Source organism: Anabas testudineus, chromosome 22 (assembly GCF_900324465.2).
Source record: "Anabas testudineus chromosome 22, fAnaTes1.2, whole genome shotgun sequence".
In the NCBI taxonomy this organism is placed as follows: Eukaryota; Metazoa; Chordata; class Actinopteri; order Anabantiformes; family Anabantidae; genus Anabas; species Anabas testudineus.
The window spans coordinates 4,123,286-4,143,313 of NC_046630.1; the positions used below are offsets into that span (position 1 = coordinate 4,123,286).

At 41.6% G+C, this 20,028-nt stretch overlaps 1 protein-coding gene across 1 annotated transcript; it reads left to right on the top strand.

The window, feature by feature from the left end:
- Positions 1 to 952: 952 nt before the first annotated feature.
- On the top strand, positions 953 to 18,305 carry paplna (papilin a, proteoglycan-like sulfated glycoprotein). The gene is given in 28 exon segments (XM_026340041.1): positions 953 to 1,140; positions 2,869 to 2,931; positions 3,334 to 3,437; positions 5,795 to 5,855; positions 6,023 to 6,125; positions 6,310 to 6,440; positions 7,236 to 7,359; positions 7,490 to 7,570; positions 7,639 to 7,811; positions 8,122 to 8,245; positions 8,364 to 8,490; positions 9,998 to 10,202; positions 10,393 to 10,569; positions 10,687 to 10,837; positions 11,116 to 11,196; positions 12,191 to 12,389; positions 12,640 to 12,724; positions 12,878 to 13,001; positions 13,093 to 13,567; positions 14,794 to 14,952; positions 15,037 to 15,164; positions 15,528 to 15,582; positions 15,678 to 15,824; positions 16,316 to 16,443; positions 16,591 to 16,699; positions 16,799 to 16,974; positions 17,241 to 17,372; positions 17,375 to 18,305. Coding segments are annotated over 27 exon segments (3,705 nt in total). The 5' UTR covers positions 953 to 1,140; positions 2,869 to 2,874; the 3' UTR covers positions 17,464 to 18,305.
- Positions 18,306 to 20,028: the final 1,723 nt, after the last annotated feature.

The window sequence follows — 20,028 nt, forward strand, 5'->3', positions numbered from 1 at the left end:
AAACCTAAAATAATCACTGCTTGATGTTTATTTCATGCAATTTTAACATGTTTGGGATTAAATAACAATTAAATCGTCAGAAGCTTTTGTGTTAGTGTCTTGGGTTGAGATCAGTATTTTGAATTATTGAGGACACAAAATGAAAGAGGAACTTCAGAGATGGATTTAATTTAGATTTTTACTTTCTAACCATAAGTTTAGTTTCTGCTCCTGGAGGCTGACGCCATTTAAAACAGCTAGAAAAACAGATTAAACATAGTTTTCTTTTAAATGAGTTTATTTAAGACAACTCAAATAAACAAGTCGAACTCCTGATGTCTTCTTTTAACTAATGCCTGTGTTTTATTATTGTCTGTAGTTCTTAAAATTATGATTTCTCTCCTTTTACTTCCATCAAGATGCATCAAATGTTATTTGGTTTTATTGTTTAAAAAGCTGATAATTCTTCTAATTACTTCATGCATTAATTTTATTCTACGTTTCAATTCTCTACTTTAATTGTTTTTAAAGGGGAAAAACTCATTTAAATGGGAAATATCAACAAAAACACAGGGTTAAATAGATGTGTTGCGACCTAACATACATCCAGTGATTTCTTTTGACAAAGTAAGGAAACATATGGCACCAGTTAAGAGCTAAAAATAATATCTCAGCCTTTCCATTAGACACAGGAGGTTAGACAGAGATCACTTTGGATGATTAGATAGTGACGCTTTGGTCAACGCAAAGTGGGAATAAAGTTTTTCAAAACCCTCATCTAGGATGTGTACCTTATAAGAAAGGAACACGCTATTTAACTGTTATTTTTACAGTCTGAAATTACAGAGTGTGCGTAAAGGATCCCCGTCTCCGTCAGGAGGGGCTGGATGTGCGCTGGATGTGCGCTGGTTAAAAAGCGCGGAGGATGACGCCGCAGAGGAGGTTTGACCAACAGGACTTTCTCTGCTGTCAGCTTCCTGGTGTTAGAGAGAGAGAGGGAGAGGGAGACAAAGGAGAGCAACCAGACAGCCCGACGCATATATCCAGGACACTGCAGCTCTGTTCAGACGCATCTTCAAGTCAAAGCTCCGGGATAGAAACCTGCGTCCTCCTCCGTGCGGATCCACCTCAGAGAAACCGCGTTAAAATCCTCTGACCAGGGTGAGTAACCTGATGGGTTCATCTAAACGACATGTGACGCTTCTTCTTATGGCAAATTCACTTTATATGACAGATATTTGAAGGTAGTTTCATCGTGGTTGGACCTGGCTGCTCAGCGAAAACGGAAATATGAATTAGACAAAGTTTAAATCACGGAGGAGGATCAATAAAGAAACTGTAATCCCTGTAGATAGATGATGTATTTAGTTTAATGATGATTTTCTGAGCAGGTGCCTGCTCTTTGGTTGGATTAAAGCTTGTTGTCATCTCCTGAGGCTGAAGGTTTTAAGAGCAGGAGTCAGTGGATAATAGTCCTGGACCTTTTGTCTGTCAGGGCTGGAAACATTAAAGAATTCATGGTTTATTATTTAATTGCTTTATCAAGCAGACATGTTGTTCTGCTCCTACAGATTCAGGTGTTTAGTGGTTTTATGGCATCATATATATATCTACTGGTACATTTTGCATTTAATTTCTAAAGTTCTTTTTATATATTGATGCAAATGGAGCATCTTTGTTGCTTGGATTAAAAAACAAGCAACATGGTGTTGTAACCTGTGATGGGCGTCTTTTACTTTATAGATGGAATGATGAATTCACAGTCAGGGGGTTACCTGGTAATGACTAATGAATGAGTAATGATTGCAACCTGTGGGGCAGGAAATCATTGTTCACACAGTAGAGAACAGTTCCAGGTTATCGGCACCACCACCCAAAAACAATTACACCAATTTGGGGCTTTTAGTGTGTTTGAGGGAGCTCAATCCGACATGCTGACCTGCCCGTCTTTTCTCCCCTCTGGCTTAACCATCTGCCCTCTTGCCAGTTCTCTGTGGGGGTTCACAGCTGCAGGATAACTTCCTTCACGCTGGGGGCATTTGGTGACCACGGCACACAGGTCAGAGGTGGTTTGGCCGCTCCAGTCAACCCCCTTTTCTCTGTTTCTGTCTCTCTCGCTCTCTCAGGGGGCAGGAAATCCCTCAATTTGTGCTGGATAAAACAAACAAACTGCCTCTCCACATGCAACAAAGGATCAATTTTTAGCTCAGTTAAGCAATTAAGTGATGAGATAGCAGAAGGGCCAAGACGGGGCTGGAGTTTAAAGTGTGGGCAGCTCACAGAAAGCTTTTTTCCTGCAGGCTAACATGTATATTATTTATCAACTCATCTTAACATTGTTTCCATCACTCTTTCCTAAAGGTCATGCTCTCTGTCTTGTTTTTGTGCATCCAGCAGATATTAAGTGTTCTGTCATAGAAGACTTGTTTAACATGTTAAAAAGTGAGGCACTGGTGGCACTAAGTGTTTTGGCACCTCTGGTTTAAAGGGACTTTTCTGTCAATATATGAACTGAATAATATTTTATTAAAGGAACTGAAATTCAGCAAAAACCTATATTTCCACCCAAAACCACTGACTCAACATTGGTCAAACTAACTGGTGCTGTAGTCGGCATCTTTGACACACGAGTTTCAGCTCACACTCATTTCTGACTGAGGTTTTATTAGACACTTGTAGGAAATATTTCAGGGAAACAATTTTCCCAATTGCACAACCCCTGAGCCAAAACTGAAGCTCTTCTTGCGTTCCACTTCCGCTCTTATAGAACATTTTTGTATATGTTGGCTTGTGTCTCACGTCAATTAGCCTTGTTGCCCTGACTTGTTTCCAGAAAAATTGCTCAATGTGTCAGAGTGACTAAGTCTGAATGTCTTTGTTTATTTCCAGGCAGTAATGAAGATGCTCCTGCCTCTGATAACCCTCCAGCTGCTCTTCTCTCCAGTGTTCATGGTAAAGTTGGAACACACAATAAGAACAATGACACTTTTAAAAATCATATTCATTTTATTTTGGCTCCTACGAGATTCATGATGGACACATCTTATTGTTAGTGGCATTTTGTTTGAAAGTCGTTCACAGTAAGAGACTTGGTGACAAAGAAGTGCTTGATGTTACTATTCATATTCTTCATATTCATTCAAATTATTAATTAGGCAAAACTCTACTGAAACATGTTGGTCTTCTTGTTTAAAACATCACTGTAGACGCTTTTTGGTCACTACCACAGTAGATCCAGTGAAATGTCTGAGATTAGTTTGGGAACAATCTCACCTCAGTGTCCAGGTTAGTAGCTGGTCTGGTCTTTTTAGGACCTTTAGGATTTCTCATACACATCCACTGTTTTGTGTCCAGGTGCCCAGCGTGGACCACTGGGACTCCTGGGGTCCGTATGGAGAATGCAGCCGCAGCTGTGGGGGAGGTGTGACCATGAGAACCAGGCGCTGCGTCACTCACAGGTATTTCTTAATGCACATCAACATGTCTGCGTATAAACACAAACACTACATTAGAACACAAAGTCCCTGTGAGGTCCAGAATACACATGGCACAGACGGTATCTTGTTGTAAAAGCTTTGAAGTCAGAACGTGGGCTTGTCTTACATCCAATGCAAACTGCAGGGAGGAGCCCTTTAACATTAGAAGGGCTCCTCTTCACCTTGACTTTACGAGGATGACTGTACTTTGCAGGTTTCCAGCTTGTGATCTGGCACAAAGGGATTTGAAAATATGTCACTATACCTCTAAGTCAAGGTAGTGCGTCATGCTCTGTAAACCAGTCTTGTGTTGCCAGGCTGTATGGATTTATGTTAGTAGTTTGGCCACAAACTGCTGATATTGTAGTGAGAAGAACTGTAAGATCTGAATGAGTAAAGTAACTATAGCTTCCAGATAAAGTACAAAGTGTAATAATCGTCTCTGAACTGTGGTGAAGTAGGAGCACAAAGTGGAGCAGAGTGCAGCACCTGAGGAAGTGTCTGTAGTTACTCTTCATTACTGTCCCCGGTGTGTTTTAACCTCTAATCAAAGATCACCGCTGCCGATCATGTTCCATCTAAAAGTCATCTGCCATTCATCAACTGAGTTTGCATTCTTCCCAGACGTACAGCGCTCGGCAGAACGTAGGCGTGCCCCAGTAATTGGGTAATAACACGGGGGGAATGTGATAAAAAGGACAAGTTTGACTTTTTTTGGAACAGAGATGCCCACCAGGCAGAACACGTCTGTAGTGAGTTGTCTCCCAAACATGTTCAAACAATTTTCTGATTCATCGTCATTGATACTTTAGTGCACTGAAAGGTTTTCACATTAAACATTGTTATAAAGGAGAGTGAAGTTAGATCAGAGCAGTGTATATGGGATGTTTAATGTTTGATGTTTTCCATCCTATCCATAATAATTTACCCCTGCTGTATTAGACGCTGGTTTCCAACATGTCCATGCAGTCAGTCAGTGAGTGAGACAGTCTGTAGTGAGTCTGTTTCCTCTCTTCAGCTGAATGATTAATAATAGACAAGACGTCGTGCCCACTACTGTAGTTGGATGAACTCTGCCACATCTTGTCTGCCAGGTTTCCCTGAATCACACCTTTAAATACTATGATTTGACATGTTGAATCATTGTGTTCTTTACAGGAACCGCGCGTTCACTTTAGCATGAAATTACCTGACCTCCATGCAAAGCGCTCACACTTTAAAGCATTAAAAGCAAGTGGCTTTAATCTATGTTAATTTCGTGCGATCAATGATTTTTTAAAATTAAAGTACTTTTTGATGCTTTAAAATGTTTTTATTTCCCGTCCCGGGGCAAAAGTTGAGGTGTGGATGTTGTGAACGACTGTTTCGACATGTTTTGGTTTCAGTTTTGGCATGTTGGCAGCAGCATGTGTTGTTTTTAGGCTTTAGGGCAGGTACTTTTGGAGGTGACTTAATCATGAGTTATCAACATGACTGGAAGGGAGGGAGGCAAAACAATCCGCTGTCTCACAATTCACCGACGTGCAAGTGCACGGATGTTTGTGCAAGGTTTGGGTTCAGCAGCTGATGTTGAGGCTTCTGCTGTGCTGAGAAGTCCGTTTTTTTACAGGCACAGATTAAAGAGGAATGCCTCTTAATGTTATAGCTGAAACTGGTGATTTCTACTTTTGGAGACAGTGTGTATTTGCATACGTGCGCCGCCGTCTCACTCGGTGATTAACCGTTTCTGTGCCGTAAGTCCGTAAGTCAGGAAAGATGTAAAAGTGAGAATTTACAGCAGTACAAACACGTATTTGAGGCTTAAAGGGGCATTTCACTGGCTTTTCACTCGAAGGTCAGTTTACTCGAGTGAAAACAGTTAAATATTATGTTCTGTGGCTCTGAGGGAGTTTTCCAAGTTGGGTCCAGTCCAAATTCACTCTGTTGCCACTATGATTTAGCCCCAACCCTTCATTTCCAGATGCATATCTAGAGGTGGCACAGTTTTAGACAGTGAGCTGCAGACTTTAAACAAAGTATTACGACATAAATATTGGCAATATGGACAAAGAGACAATTAATTTTCTTTGTTAATTAAATATTTGTTCATTTTTTCAGTTCACGTACTTTCTAAAAATAGGTTCAAACTAGTAGGAGCTTAAACATTTTATGACATTATTACAGCAAACATATTCAAATAGCTCATATGAATTATTTAGTTTTACCTCACAGTTATGAATTATGCAAATGTTTATAAATCAGGACACGTTTGTTAATGTGGAGACACCTGATACACACTTGTATCCAGTTTGTCCTCATTAGCGCAGCCTTCTGTTAATCTCTTCATTTTCTACAAACAGGACAGATGGAGGACACAACTGTGTTGGACCAGATAAGTCTTATCGCTCCTGCAACATCCAGGTGAACACGCACTTTCTTTAATCAATCTGTTAATTTAATCCAGTAAAATCTGTCAACATGGTTCATGTTCCCTGATCAAACAAACCAGATGTTACTGTTTCCAATCTTGTTGTAACTTATAGTGATTTCTGCTTAGTTAACCTTTGACCTTCTCCTCTTCCTGTTAGGACTGTCCAGAGGGGTCTAAGGATTTCCGTGAAGAGCAGTGCTCCCAGTTTGATGGGACGGACTTTCAGGGGAAACGCTACAAGTGGCTCCCGTATTATGGAGGTTAGTGGGCTGATGGCATGAAGAGACAAAATGTGTTCAGCAAAGTGAAACCCTTAAATTATCAGAGGGTTTAATGATGTAGATAAAAAGACCTGTTCTTTAAGATAGATTTAAAGATTAGAAACACACATCTACAAAAACTATCTACAGTGTTTTAAATTGTTAAACCTTGTCTCTCTGACAGCTGAGAACCCATGTGAGCTGAACTGCATGCCAAGAGGAGAAAACTTCTACTACCGCCACCGCAGTGCTGTGGTGGACGGTACGCCCTGCCACCCAGGACGGAGGGATATTTGTGTGGCGGGAGTGTGCAAGGTGGGACAGACAGAAATAAGCAAATAAAATGCAATGTCCAGAAGCTTTGATGGGAAACTAGAATTTCTGGGTGGTGGTTTTATGCCTCCGCTAACCAGTGACGTTGTAGTTCACATGCTTGTGCACCTACAGTGCTAAAGGGAGGTGAAGCACTTGATGTTAAACTATTATGTGCTTTAAGAAAACAAATGTATACAGTCAGTGTTTTGCATATTTATTTAATAAATCAAAGGCAAATGAATAAAATACCTCACAAGTTCAGATCAAGTCCTGGTTTGCAGCATGACTTTATTAATCAGAGTGGACACAGTCGGACGAGCAGAGCAGCGGGATTAAAGATAAATTTCACTGTGTGCTATCGTCAAACACCTCTTCTCATCGAATCATCGCAGCAAACTGTGAACCTGTTCCTCATGAAACACCTCCGTCTATTTAACCTCTGACTTCATGTCATTAACACCTCCTCTGTGCAGAGCAGCTGTCGAGCGCCCACCCTGGCATCAGGTCTCATTGTTAAACGTTGTTGCTCCAAATGAATTTAACCTCTGGCCTCAGACTTTTGTTGCCTGGTTTCAGGATTGGTTCCCACAGCTCTTCCTGTCCCTCACACCTTGTTAAATCAAGTCTGGTATTGGTTTGGCCACTGAACTTGTTGTTGTGTTGGATTTTTGCCTTTCAGGTTTATGTAGAAACATTTTGTTTGTTTCATGAGAAACACTGAATTAAAGGTCAACATCAGGTCCACATCTCTGCAAACTAATTTTGATCTGTGACACCATTTGTTTTTTCCTCCAGCGTCTGGGCTGTGACAACATGTTGGAGTCTCCTCAGCAGGAAGACCCCTGCCTGCAGTGTGGGGGTAACGGACAGTCCTGCTACTCTGTCAAGAACAACTTCTCTGTACGCAACCTGCCGACTGGTACAGTTCATATTTTTAACTTGGGAACATCTTTTAGCACCACAGCTGAACTCTTCTGTCACTATGGTACCGGAAAGACTATGAAGCACTTTGTGTGTGTTAAAGGACATGTCTTTTATTTTTATCTCAGGCTACAACCAGATGTTCATCATCCCTGTTGGAGCCACCAGCATCAGCATCAGAGAGACGGTGGCCACGCGCAACTACCTTGGTGAGTTAAAGTCAAACATTCAGAATTAATTGTAATTCTAACCTAACAAGTGTTCATCTGGTCTGCAGCTATCAAGAACCTGCGTGGAGAGTACTACCTCAATGGCCACTGGGTTATTGAGTTTTCCAGGGCGACACCCATCGCCGGCACCATGTTGTACTACCAGCGAGGTGCTGAAGGTGACAACGCCCCTGAAACCATTATCGGCCGGGGCCCCACCACTGAACCACTTGTTGTTGAGGTAAAATCACAGATAGTTTATCTTTTGTTTGTTTGTTTGTTTGTTTTGTCTTTAACTCCAAAGATTATTTCAATAAAAACGACATATCCACTCAGTGTCCAGTGCTTAGTATGTATCATATTATATAAATAGAAATCTGAGCTCTACAGTGGAACTTGTGACTAGAGAGACAACATTAACATTAAGATTCAACTTCTTGGGACCAGGCTTTACCCTCAGCAGATTATATTCACAAAAAAAAGATGACAAGATTCATGAATTTAATTCAGGTATAACTGATATTTATGTAAATATGACATTCTGCTCTCAGCTGATCAGCCAGGAGCCCAACCAGGGGGTGGAGTATGAGTTTTACCTTCCGAATGGCCGCTCCAGAGAGGGCTACTACTGGAGCTATGGATCCTGGTCTTCCTGCAGCAGAGAATGTGGATCAGGTCAGACCTTCAGAAAACAGTTGATAACTTAAACATGCGAGGAGACCAGGTCTTAAACCCCTTATGTGCTGCTGCTATGCTTTTTTAAAGATGTTTTTTATCTGTCTTCCGTTCTTAGGTTACCAGTCTCGGTTGGTTTTCTGCACCATTGATAACGAGGCCTACCCTGACTATCTCTGTGCATCTCTGCCAAGGCCACAAAGCAATCGTACATGTAATCCTCACCCATGCCCACAGACTCGCAGGTAAACTGTAAATTCTATTTTATCAAATTTTAAAGCACATCTGCTGTATCCAGCGTAAGTTTTCATCCACTGTAGGTAACTAGGGAGAAATTAGCTTGCAGAGCAATGACTGTTGTTGGTGTGTTATGACTGTCTGAAGGATGGCGTACCTGTATCCACCACAGTTGTGGGGATCCTCAGAAACCAGACCCAAAGCCTTTGTATTCAGGTAACTCAGGGTCTGTGGTCGTAGTGTTAGTTTTACAAACACGGGGTGTTTGACTCATCGACTTCCTGAGCACAGTAGTTTTTAGTTTAACTTTCATAATCGTTGTCCTGTCATTTACTCTAACACCTAGAAAGATCTTGAAAGTAGATTTGACTTCATCTTAAACTCTCCCACGTCAGATGTTTGACTCCATGAATGTTTAGTGCAAAGCCTGTTCCTCTGGAGTGAGAACGAAGGCGTGGGGCAACGGTTCAGCTCAGAGATCTTCATCCAACCTTTTAATGATCCTCATTTGTCTCTGTCCGGCAAAACTGAACAGTGATTTGATGCCATATTTCCTCCCTCTCCTTTTGTAGCTGATCACTGAGCTGGGCTGCTGCCTGGTTGCTTTAGCAAACTGTAAAACTCTGTGTCCATTAATGACGTGTTGTGAGGTGTTTGAAGGTGAAAGGTCGTCATGCAGGGGGTGTTGGGGATTGTGTATATCTGAATGGGACGCAGCAGCAGTGGTGTGGTAGTAAATAGCTGAGACTTCAGTGACTCTCTGGTATTTCCTGCTGCTTTTTTTCGATGCCGCTGCTCAGAAACTTGATGTTTACGAAGCTTTTACCTTCAGATTAAAGATCCGCTGCATGGAGGATTAGAAACAGTAGATGTTCTTCTTCTTTGACTTGTACATGTGCTAAATGTGGGGCGATAAAATCTGAGCTTGTAGTTTGTTTGTTTTCCAGTAATTACTGCTTCTAGTAATTAGTCTCAAACTAACAAAGGTGAAAAACATTTCCTGTTTTTCAGCTGGGATTGGTGGGTGGCTGAATTTCCTGGATTTGTGTTGTTTTTAACAGAATCAAGTGTCTTTAGTGTAGTTTTCTTAGTAGCTGAAGATTCAATTTGTTATGACACATGCTTTTATTAACACACATTGAATTTGAAGGGTTTCATTCCAGAGCACAGAATTCTTCCTGAGTAATTAGTGATTTGTTATGTAAACATTTAAGGTTTATGCAGCAAATATTGACTTTGTTTTAAAATACTATAATGTGGTAGAAACAATAATTTTTTTAATTTTCTTTTATTGTTGTTAATGTTATTGTTTAACATCTCCCATCTTCATCACATTTTTCTCATTTAATCATTTGATAGAAACGTTTATCCAGAGCAGCTGCCACTGTTTATGAATAAGAATAAAAAATTAATAAAAAAATAGCCTAATAAATTCTGCTGTTTCTCATTGGAATGAAACTCCTTCATATATTATTTCATCTCCTGACCTCTGTTCTCTCCTGGTGGGTTTCCCAGCTGGAAAACTGGGGAGTGGAATACCTGCTCCGTTACCTGTGGTGGAGGTTCCCAGGTGCGCAGTGTGCAGTGCGTCCTCCATGATGCCTCTGGCCCCCGTGTGGTGGAGGATGCTGTTTGTGCTGCCTACGCTGAAGCTCCCCCGACTCTGCAGACCTGCAATATGCACAAATGTGCAGAGTATCGTGTGACCAGATGGAGCACGGTGAGTTAAAGACGTTTGGGAGCATCTGTATTTATGCATTTATCTCTGTTAACCTGTAAAGGTCTGTGTAACGAATGTCAAAATGATGATTACGTGCACATGAAACAACAAAACCTGACCTGTCTCCTCTTTATGCAGCCACTGTTATAAGATGAGATAGAAATTACGTTGCATGCTGTTGTGTTGGCAGTGCTCGGTGACCTGTGGTTCAGGTGAACAGACCAGAGAAGTGACCTGTGTTGGTTCTGATGGTACGAGGCTTGACGAGACGTTCTGCAGCACTTTGCTCCTCCCGCCTGCTGTGCAACCCTGTGAGATGGCCGCCTGCCCGAAACAGATCAGCTGGCATGTTGGAGCGTGGGGACTGGTGAGTTGGATCAGGAACAAGAAACACAACCGCTGCAGGGACGATGATTAGCGCACTTACTGTGGCTGATGCCATGTTTTACTAGTGCTAATTTCTCTCCATTTCTTTTTTCTCCAGTGCTCCAGAAGCTGTGGTTCTGGTTCTCGAGAGCGCCAGGTGATCTGCTCAGACCAGGAGAGGAACTTGTACCCTGTGGACCAATGCCGTGCCCATCCCAAACCCTCCACAGTGGAGCACTGCAACACCCAGTCCTGCTACAGACCCCAGGGTGTGCATATGCATAATTAGTTGCTTTATTGTTTTATACATTATAACGATGTACACTTAACTTCTGTAATAACTTTGCATTACTGTTATTTTGCATGATTAAAAGTAATTATTACTTTAAGTGCTCTTTACAACACTTCTTTCCTTGGAAATAACAGTCTGAAAGTTTGAGCATCAGAGGCTGATTATCCTCTGATAAAGTTATCACTAAGATTATTTTTTACATTAACACACCGACTTCTCATTGTTTTATGTTTGTCCTTCCTGCTCGATGTGCAGTTGTTCCCAGCATCCAGGATCCACAAGGACATGACAACACACAGAGTGGTTTCCAGCCTTATGTGCCAGACCATGCAACAGGTTGGACGTGATCTCAGTGTTTATCTGTTGACTTATAGAATTTCCTTTCCTTTCCTTTCTGTTTCTCTGAAAAAAAAAAAAACAATTGACATCAGTCAATCAGTTTGATGCATGTGTCTAAGGTAGAAATAGAAAAGTCCTTTTGGCTATATACACTATGCTCTTGAACATCCTAGCATTTTCTCAATAGTTTGATGTGTCTCTAGTTCCTTTGTGAGAGATACTGTGTCAGAAAGTCCTGATATCTTAATCCTAGAGGCTGACGTAAATGGTCAACTTAACTTTGTTGTTAGTAATTACGGTTTAAACAATGACGTCAGTGCAGCATTTGTCTGTTTTTGCTTGGTTATTAACTAATCACCTCTGACAGAAAAAAACAAAACGAGTGTTACAGAACAGAATCTCTTTAATTTTCTTTTCTTTTCCTGAAAAGTAAATGTTGCTAAAATAGTCCAGGTGAGACTACACGCTAATGAGTTATGTCCTTTAGTTTCCCTGCACGTCCCTCCTCTCTTCTGATATAACTCCTACTCCTCTGTCCCCATCCAGCCCCTGTCCCAGCACTAATTATCCAGGCCTGATTGACGTGTTTTTAGGGGTCCGTGACCATTGTCAGCCTGATTAAAATTTCTCAAAAGCACTGAAGTGTGTGTCTGCGGTGTTTGTGGTATGTTCTGGCATCTTTCGCTGCTGTGCTGTCCTAGTAGCCAGGATTTTCAAGTTTGACGTTCACTTGTGTTTATTCACTTCCTTTGTGTTGATTGTTTGTTTATTCTATTTTCCTGGACCCCAATTTGTTCTCCTCTGTCCCCTGATTCATCTTTTCAAGTAATTTGCCGTAGTGCTTTTGTGCTTCAGCTTCCTGTGAAGACTCACTGTGTGGCCTCAAGTACAATAGCTTTTGCTCTATTGTGCATTTGTAAAACACTATGAACCGGGGCGTAGTGTGCATCTACAATGTGTGAATTCTCCCTCCTTTTTGGTTTCATCTCAGCTCGCAGGCCAGAGACGGATCAGACAGCCCAGACAAACACAGTCCACGACCCTCACAGCTTTGCCCCGGCCCCCCACTGCAGCCAGTCCTATTACGGCTGCTGCCCAGATGGACACACTTCAGCCAGGGGCCCTCAGGATCTGGGCTGCCCACAGGCCCCACCTCCCACTGCTGTCCAGCCATCCTGCGTTCAGTCCAGGTATGCAGCACCCTGTGATTTAGGTTACACCACTTTTGGACTTTTGCTTGGGTGTCACTTTTATGTCTTTGGCCACCAGGGACTGTTTGCGTTGAACCACAATACCACAGTAATTACAGCTCAGTGACCAGGCTGAGGCTGAGGTTTTCTTAGAAACGTTAGAATTGTACATTTGTGTTATTTTTGGCACAGACTTTAAGCACAAACCATTTGACTGTTTGTACACGCTCCCTTCTGTTTTGTGCAATAGTTATGGCTGTTGCCAAGATGGTGAGACGGCTGCTCAGGGCCCAAACAAGGAGGGCTGTGTGGAGTATGTGGCTCCAGCACCCACAGTAAGTAAACATTTTAAGTTTGTACTGTTTTTAGCATTTTAGCTAAAGCAAACTGATGGTGACAACTGAAAAACATATATTAATTGTTATTAATTAATTTATATAAATATTCATAAAAAAAGACCCACATGAAAAAATGTGATCTTTCTGCAGGTTGCTCCTCTCCCTACTGAGAATGCAGTACAGTGCCGTACCACCACCTACGGGTGCTGTTATGACCGCACCACACCTGCTGGAGGACCCAATGGGGAGGGTTGCCCCAACCCCCCAAACCACAGTGAGTAACTGAAGTACACAACCTGTGGTTTTGTCTTTTAAATATTTATTCAGAGGAACTTGTGAACGTCACCTCCGTGTCTCTGCTGCAGTTGAGCGCTCGATCTGCTCCCTTCCTCGTGCCGCCGGCTCCTGCAGCAGCTGGGTGTCACGCTACCACTATGACGCCATCACATCAAAGTGTGCTCACTTCTGGTATGGAGGTTGCCACGGCAACAGCAACAACTTCATGACCCGAGCAGAGTGCCAGAGGGCGTGCCAGGTGCCTGCACCGAGCCAGCAGGGCCCCGGGCCGGCACCTCCCTCCGGGGAGCCGAGTTCTGGAACAGGATCTACCCGTGGAGGGGTGTCTGAAGGTGGATCCAGAGCTGGAGGATCCACTGCTGCAGGGTCAACAGGTGGGCAGTCACGCAACATGGGGAGGATCTTCACAGTTCACAGTGGCTCGACCTCCACCAGCAGACAGGCCACAAGTGCTGCCAGACAGGCCCACAGAGCCAGAATGTATCTGCGCGTACGCCGGCCTTCACCTGCCGCTGCTGCACAGCAGTCCAGCCCAGCTGCAAGGTAAGACTCTGAAGACCCGGGGAGCACGACGAAAAGCTCTCTACTCGCTCCATCTCCACCACCACTGGCCTCATAATGCTATGATCCTTTTTACACCTGCTGAAGAAGCCCCAATCCACTCTGCCCCGCTCTGATCGCGAGTGGCCAAAGAATGAACATGTATCATCCAGTCGATTTCGAAATCACATGATAAAGTAGTAGTAGACCTAGTAAACCTTGCTTTTGCTGACCTCCAGTGGATGAGCTTCCCTCTTTCTGCAGCGATGTACAAATGATGTGATTATAGGTGATGGATGGTCTGTGGTCTGAACCACAGCTTTTCCAGTCTGGTGTTGAGTTTTTCTTAAAACACATAAAAACAACCACTTCCATCTATTTTTTTAAATTATCTGAATATAACACAATATTTCCTGCAGTATTTTTGTGCTTTATTTGATGCAACACGCTCTTTCTGCAGACGCACATCACTTTGTAGTGATGCTAAAATAATCTCTACTCCTGCTTTATAAAACATGCTGCAGCCACTTCTAGCTCACAGACTCTCACGCTTGCAAATGTAGCCACACCATGTGTCTTTTAACCTCAGGAGAAGTTAACAACCTCACAGCAACAAGCAAAATGGACATTTAATCTAGTGAATGCTTCTGGGACTCTTCACTGTCTGACTAGAGTTGATGTTGGTGGTCTTGTCCCCATTTGTCTGCTACCTCACTGTGTGAGTCCCTGCCATCTTTGTGTTTTCACCTTGATGTCCACCAAACTAATAAAGGTTCTGCTGTGATGCTTCATGTCGGTGTGTCTTGTCTTTCTCCATCTTTCATGTGTAGTTGTGTGTTTTAGCCACATCCTCACTTTCACATTTGGTTCGGGGACATTGTGCTCATTGTGCTTTTATTTGGTGGAAACCGTATCTTCCATTGTCTCCTTGTGTGTCAGCATCACTGTTGTGGTTTTTTTGTGCGTGAGGGTTGCATCCTTCGTCTCGTCACATTTCATGTTGCATGTGCCAGATCTGGTTTTCTTTTCTTTCTGAGCTTTTTCTATTAAACTGCTGAAGCCAGGTTGTGGGCGATCCTTATGCTTGCTTTGGTGACTGCTAACACGAGTACCAACAGTGGAGCATAAAGTGACTCGCTGTTTTCCTCTTTATCTCTTTACTTTTTTCCTCCTCCTTTCATTTCCTCCTTTCCTTTCTTCTCTGCTCGTGTCCCCTCATGTTTCCTCAGTTTGACCCTTGGAGGAGTAACGATCGATAAGACTGACCCCCCCACAGTGGAGGGGTTAGTTGGCCAGACAGTGGTGCTGCCCTGCAGAGTCAGCCCGCCGCCCTCCTCTACAGTCGTTGTGGAGTGGAGAAGGGATGGAGTCCCTGTGTCAGCTCAAAGGTGAGAGACACACACATACAGTAGTTTAAACATACAGTAAAGTTTTTCTTCAAGTGTTTTGATTATTATTTACATTTTCTTCAGGCATCACCAGCAGCCTACTGGCTCCCTGTTAGTTGGTCCCATCACTAAGTTGGACTCGGGTTGGTTTTTGTGTGTGGCCACTCGGGAACAAGAGCGAGATCACCGCTACATTTACCTGTCTGTCTCAGGTAATGTGAATAAATGCATCACAGAGAGATTCACCAACACTACAGTGAGGTACATATGAGTGCTTAACTCTTCTTGAGGAGCTCCACGTGTGTGTGTAAATGCAACAAGCTCCTGAAAACACTTGGACCCAGTTTACAATCAACTAATTGGGACCAGACTCATCCACTGTGGGTCGACATCGACTCTGACCCCAATTAGTGTCTCTCACAAAAATCCTCAAGGCTGAGGTTGAAGCCTTGATGTCACAGATGATGTCAGAGCCGTTTTTACACATGCCATGTGAATTTGATCTGCTGGTGAATTGTGACAGGAGCGCTCACTCTCTTTCTAATCACGTGTCCAATCATGCGTGCGTCTCACAGAAGGATCATCTCAGCTGCTCTCTCCTTCGCTGCCCAAAGACGGTCCATTCCCAAGGTGAGAATCATTTTCACTGTCTCCATGTATAAAACCTTAATTGTTTTAATAGTTTTTTTTTTTTTTTTACAAATAAAATTTTGTGTTTCTATCAGGTTCAGTATCGATCGAACAAGCTCCTCTCTGCTGGAAATGCGAGCAGGACAAACTGCTACTCTACCCTGCACGATCGTCCCTCCCTCAGCGCTTCAGTCTGTCAGTATTCACTGGACGAGAGATGGACAGAGCCTCAGTGATTCCAGGTAAGTCTCATTCACTTCCAGCTTGGTTGCATCTAATTCATTAATTTGTTAAAAGAAACTGGAGCAAAGCAAAACTTGGAGTGGAACTGGGTTTCATAATATTGTCCATTCAGTATAAACTAAAAACTAAAGAATTTTCTTCTTTATTAATTATTGATATGATGGTAGAGGTGTTAGTGTTTTTTGCCTTTTCAAAAGTTCTCAAAGCTGAAACTGTGCATGAAGAGGAAATATGTGTTTGCAGAAGATAATTATTTTAGTAATGTCTGTGTTGCTTAACGTAATTATTCTGTAATGTCTGAACTGGCTTAAACTGAGTGTGATGATGATGCTTAATTGTTATAATGATGATATTGTGTGTCTCAGTAGCCACTGGAAACAATCTAGACACGCCTGCTGCTTCATACTGTAGTTTTACATTCCCCAGTTGTAGTGTCTGTTTTTGTAGATGTCAGTGTGAACAGGGTTCCTGAATAATTAGTGTGTCGCAGGTTTACCCTGAATTCAGATGGCACCCTGATCATCAGCCCGCTGAAGTCTGATGACTCGGGTGTCTACACGTGCATGGCCTCCAGTCAGCAGCAGCTGGAGCAGAGACAGCTGCAGCTCAGAGTCCAAGGTGAGTTCATCAAGTTTTACCATTGTTGTAGTTTCACTAATCAACCAGCAGAGATCAGCACATCTGAATACTATTAAAACAGACAGGAGTGTTAATCATATAAGGATCTTTATGTTGAAAATGTTTTTTCCTGGTTTTACTGTCCAGCGGATTTGAGGATAACAACAGCTCCAAATAACATCCAGGTGTCTGAAGGCAGCACAGCCGTGCTCCCCTGTGTGGTGTCAGGAGATAACGTTAATATCGGCTGGTCCAGGTAACAGGGAACATATTCAAGCTATTAAAGGTCTTGTGCTGAACTGATACCGAGGTTAAAATGATAACTAAAGTCTTTCTTTCTGGTCTGCGGCTTCAGAAATGGTATACCAATTCGTCCAGACGGTCGTAACATCCTCAAGTCTTCTGACGGCAGCCTGATCCTGAATAACGTAAAGCCGTCTGATGAGGGGACCTACACCTGTAACGCTTACACAGGCATCTACTCTGTGAGTGCAACGGCTGAAGTGAGGGTCATCAAAGACACACAGCAAGGTGAGGACATTTTTAGTGACCTTTATAACTATATAAAAGTTTGTTTATCTAATGGTTAATGTCAAAGGAAGACGTGGAAATTCAGTCTATCATACACATCACATCACTTCTTATTGGGACAGCTGCTACTTAAAGCAGAAGCTCACAGAGAAAAAGCTCAACATGGTTATGTTCCTGTAACCAACACTACACAGTATTGTATGTATTGATGTGATTAACATGTAAGAAAGAACCAAAGTGGGACTCTTTACTGTTGTTTGCTGCAGGTTTTGACGTGCCCCCTGAGTGTGTGGACCAGCCTGACCTTGCCAACTGTGAACTCATAGTTTATGCCCGACTTTGCTCCAACTTGTACTATTCCAGTTTCTGCTGTGCCAGCTGCACCAGGCATTCGCAAAGGAACGACAGGTTTGGTCAGCTAGGTCAAAGCAGAGGGCGATAAAAACTGTGGGCTGGGTGGCACAGGGGACTGAGCAGGGCAGTTTTTAAAACCTGAACTTTGAACTCTCCACTGCTGCATTTGCTAGAAGGACTCTACACAGAGCGCCCAGAATCACAATTCAAGAAAGCAGCAATATAAACGGATTTAATTGTAGTTAAGTGAACATCTCGTTGTCAAACACGAAGCTTGGAAGCTGGAAACATGAACAAGGTACCAGAGGAGGGAGGAGTACACACACTCAGTACAGTACGGAAAGTGCTACTTCAAGTTTAACGTACAAAACAACATAAAAAACGTTTCATACGTTACAACAACGCATGCAATTTAGTACATGATCTGAGAATTAAGAATTAAGTAAACTACTCCACAAAGAAACAGTATTGATTTTAATACAGTTGAGAAATAACATTAAATCTCTTCAGTCTAGGTCATTTATTTAAAAATGTTGACAATATAAGAAAACAATATGGCAAAGAAAATGCGTAGTAATGATAAAATGAGTCAATCCTCTCTGTTTACTACAGACCTGTAGAGCTGAGCGTTGTGGAGTAAACATACTGAGCTGCAGTGGTTAAAACTGAAATAACATAACAACAAAGTCAAATAGTACATGAGTACATGTGCTCTGTTACCTACCAGCTGGTTTCCTGGTGAATGTTTTTGTCACGTCTTTCTAATAAGTTATTACTCACTGGACCTTTTTATACATGTTCTCTGTTTTCAAGAGAATCATATGAATTTATATTTCAGATCATTTTAAGGATTTGACATGTTGTGGAACTACTACTTCTCTGTTCAATCCATATTTTGTCATGTTATCGATACAGGAGTCTACATGTGGCTGAGATACAGGATCCCATACAGAATGTCTCTATTTTTATGTAATTATTTGATAATAAAAATAATATTTTGATTTAAAAACCTGCTCCTGGTTTCAATCCTGCATGACTGAATGCCCCAGTTCTTATCACAAGGGGGCGCTCAATGTGAATCATATCATTTCTCATTCAGGTTTTTTGTAATGAAACATCAGGGTGCAAATGTCTTTGTCCGGAAGTGACTTTCAATATTGCAATAATTACATTTACTCTAAATTTATGCAACTAAGCAAACATCAAACTGTAGATGACTTAGTCTCGGGACAAACATCTGGACAAACTGAGTCATTTTACAGATTTTTATTTTACAGGTTTCAGATCCTTGAGGGAAATTTTGCATCTGCTAAATGGAAAATGGCTCCTTAAGAAAATTATTTTCCAGTTTTATAATCTGAGCTAAAACATTACTCATGTCAAACAACATAGAGTTATCAAACTAATTTGAAATAATAAAACAGCATAAGTTAAGCAAATTACTTTAACTATACACATAGATACAGAACATTACTTGGCCTTTAACCTTTATTATAGCAGCTCTTCATCTTAATATGACGTCAATGAAATAGAAACTTTAGTAATTCTAGTTCACGTACAGATTATTACTGGAACTATAACTGTTTGTTTCTCGTGATGATTTTAGTTCTGATGTTTTGACAGGATATGTTGCTATGACATGTAGGAAATAAAACGTTTTAGGCAAATAATAATTTGATTTATTAATGAAAACTCCACTTATAAATATATAAATATATTGTATTTTGGTGTTGTATTTTTTCTTGCAAATACAATTGTGATGTCGATGGATTTAATGTGAAGGTTTATAAAAGGGTTTTGTGCACAAACTTGTGCAAATAAGTATTAAACATCAGTAGCAGCAAGTTCAATAGAAAAAAAACTTTATACGACTGGTGGAGTGAGTGGGTCGCCTATTGCTCACTGTCTTTACATCCACAAGTATTATGAAACTGTGTTGTGCAACACATTTGCTCCTAAATAAATACTTATTTAAATACTCCTGTATTTAAAATTAAATTAGAGGATTTAGAAAATGAGCATGTCGTGTGGCAGCGATGTTTTCACCTTCATTAAACAGTTTAGTTTCACCGATGCATTCAAAACCTACTCCTCCATGGCTCCTTCAGCATTTCCTGGCACCAATGCTGCAGTTTAAAAATAACCACTATTCACTAACTGGCAGATATGACTCTGTTTTCTAATAGAGATAAAAGCAGCAGCTCATAAATTTAGCTAAACATCAGGAGATAGAATTATCTGCTCACAGGTGTCAGATTCACCATGTTTGTTGGTTTCCTGTTTATCTGTTTCATCTGAGCGTAAACATGTTTTCCAGAGAAACGAATGCAGAAAGTCTTTTTCATCAGTTAGATTCTCACTGTTTTCTACTAGTAAAAAGATTTATTTATAGTTGATAGATATTATAGGTGATAGACTCTTTAAATAATTATTAGCAAATTACTGTGGAAGACTTCAGATGTAGTATCTCATGTACAGGATTGGATTAAATGTAAATTCTGGTACAATAATATATATATTACACCATGTTGCAGACTGAAAATTCACTTCACAGCTCTTTTATTTGCTGCAACACAAGAATACTAACTGTATTTTGCACCAGCTTGCAGTAAACTGCTGCTGTAGTACAACATGTTATTTTCATTCTGTAGCTACAGTTGACACAGAAATGGAGGCTGTTTGTCCCAGCTGTTCACTCAG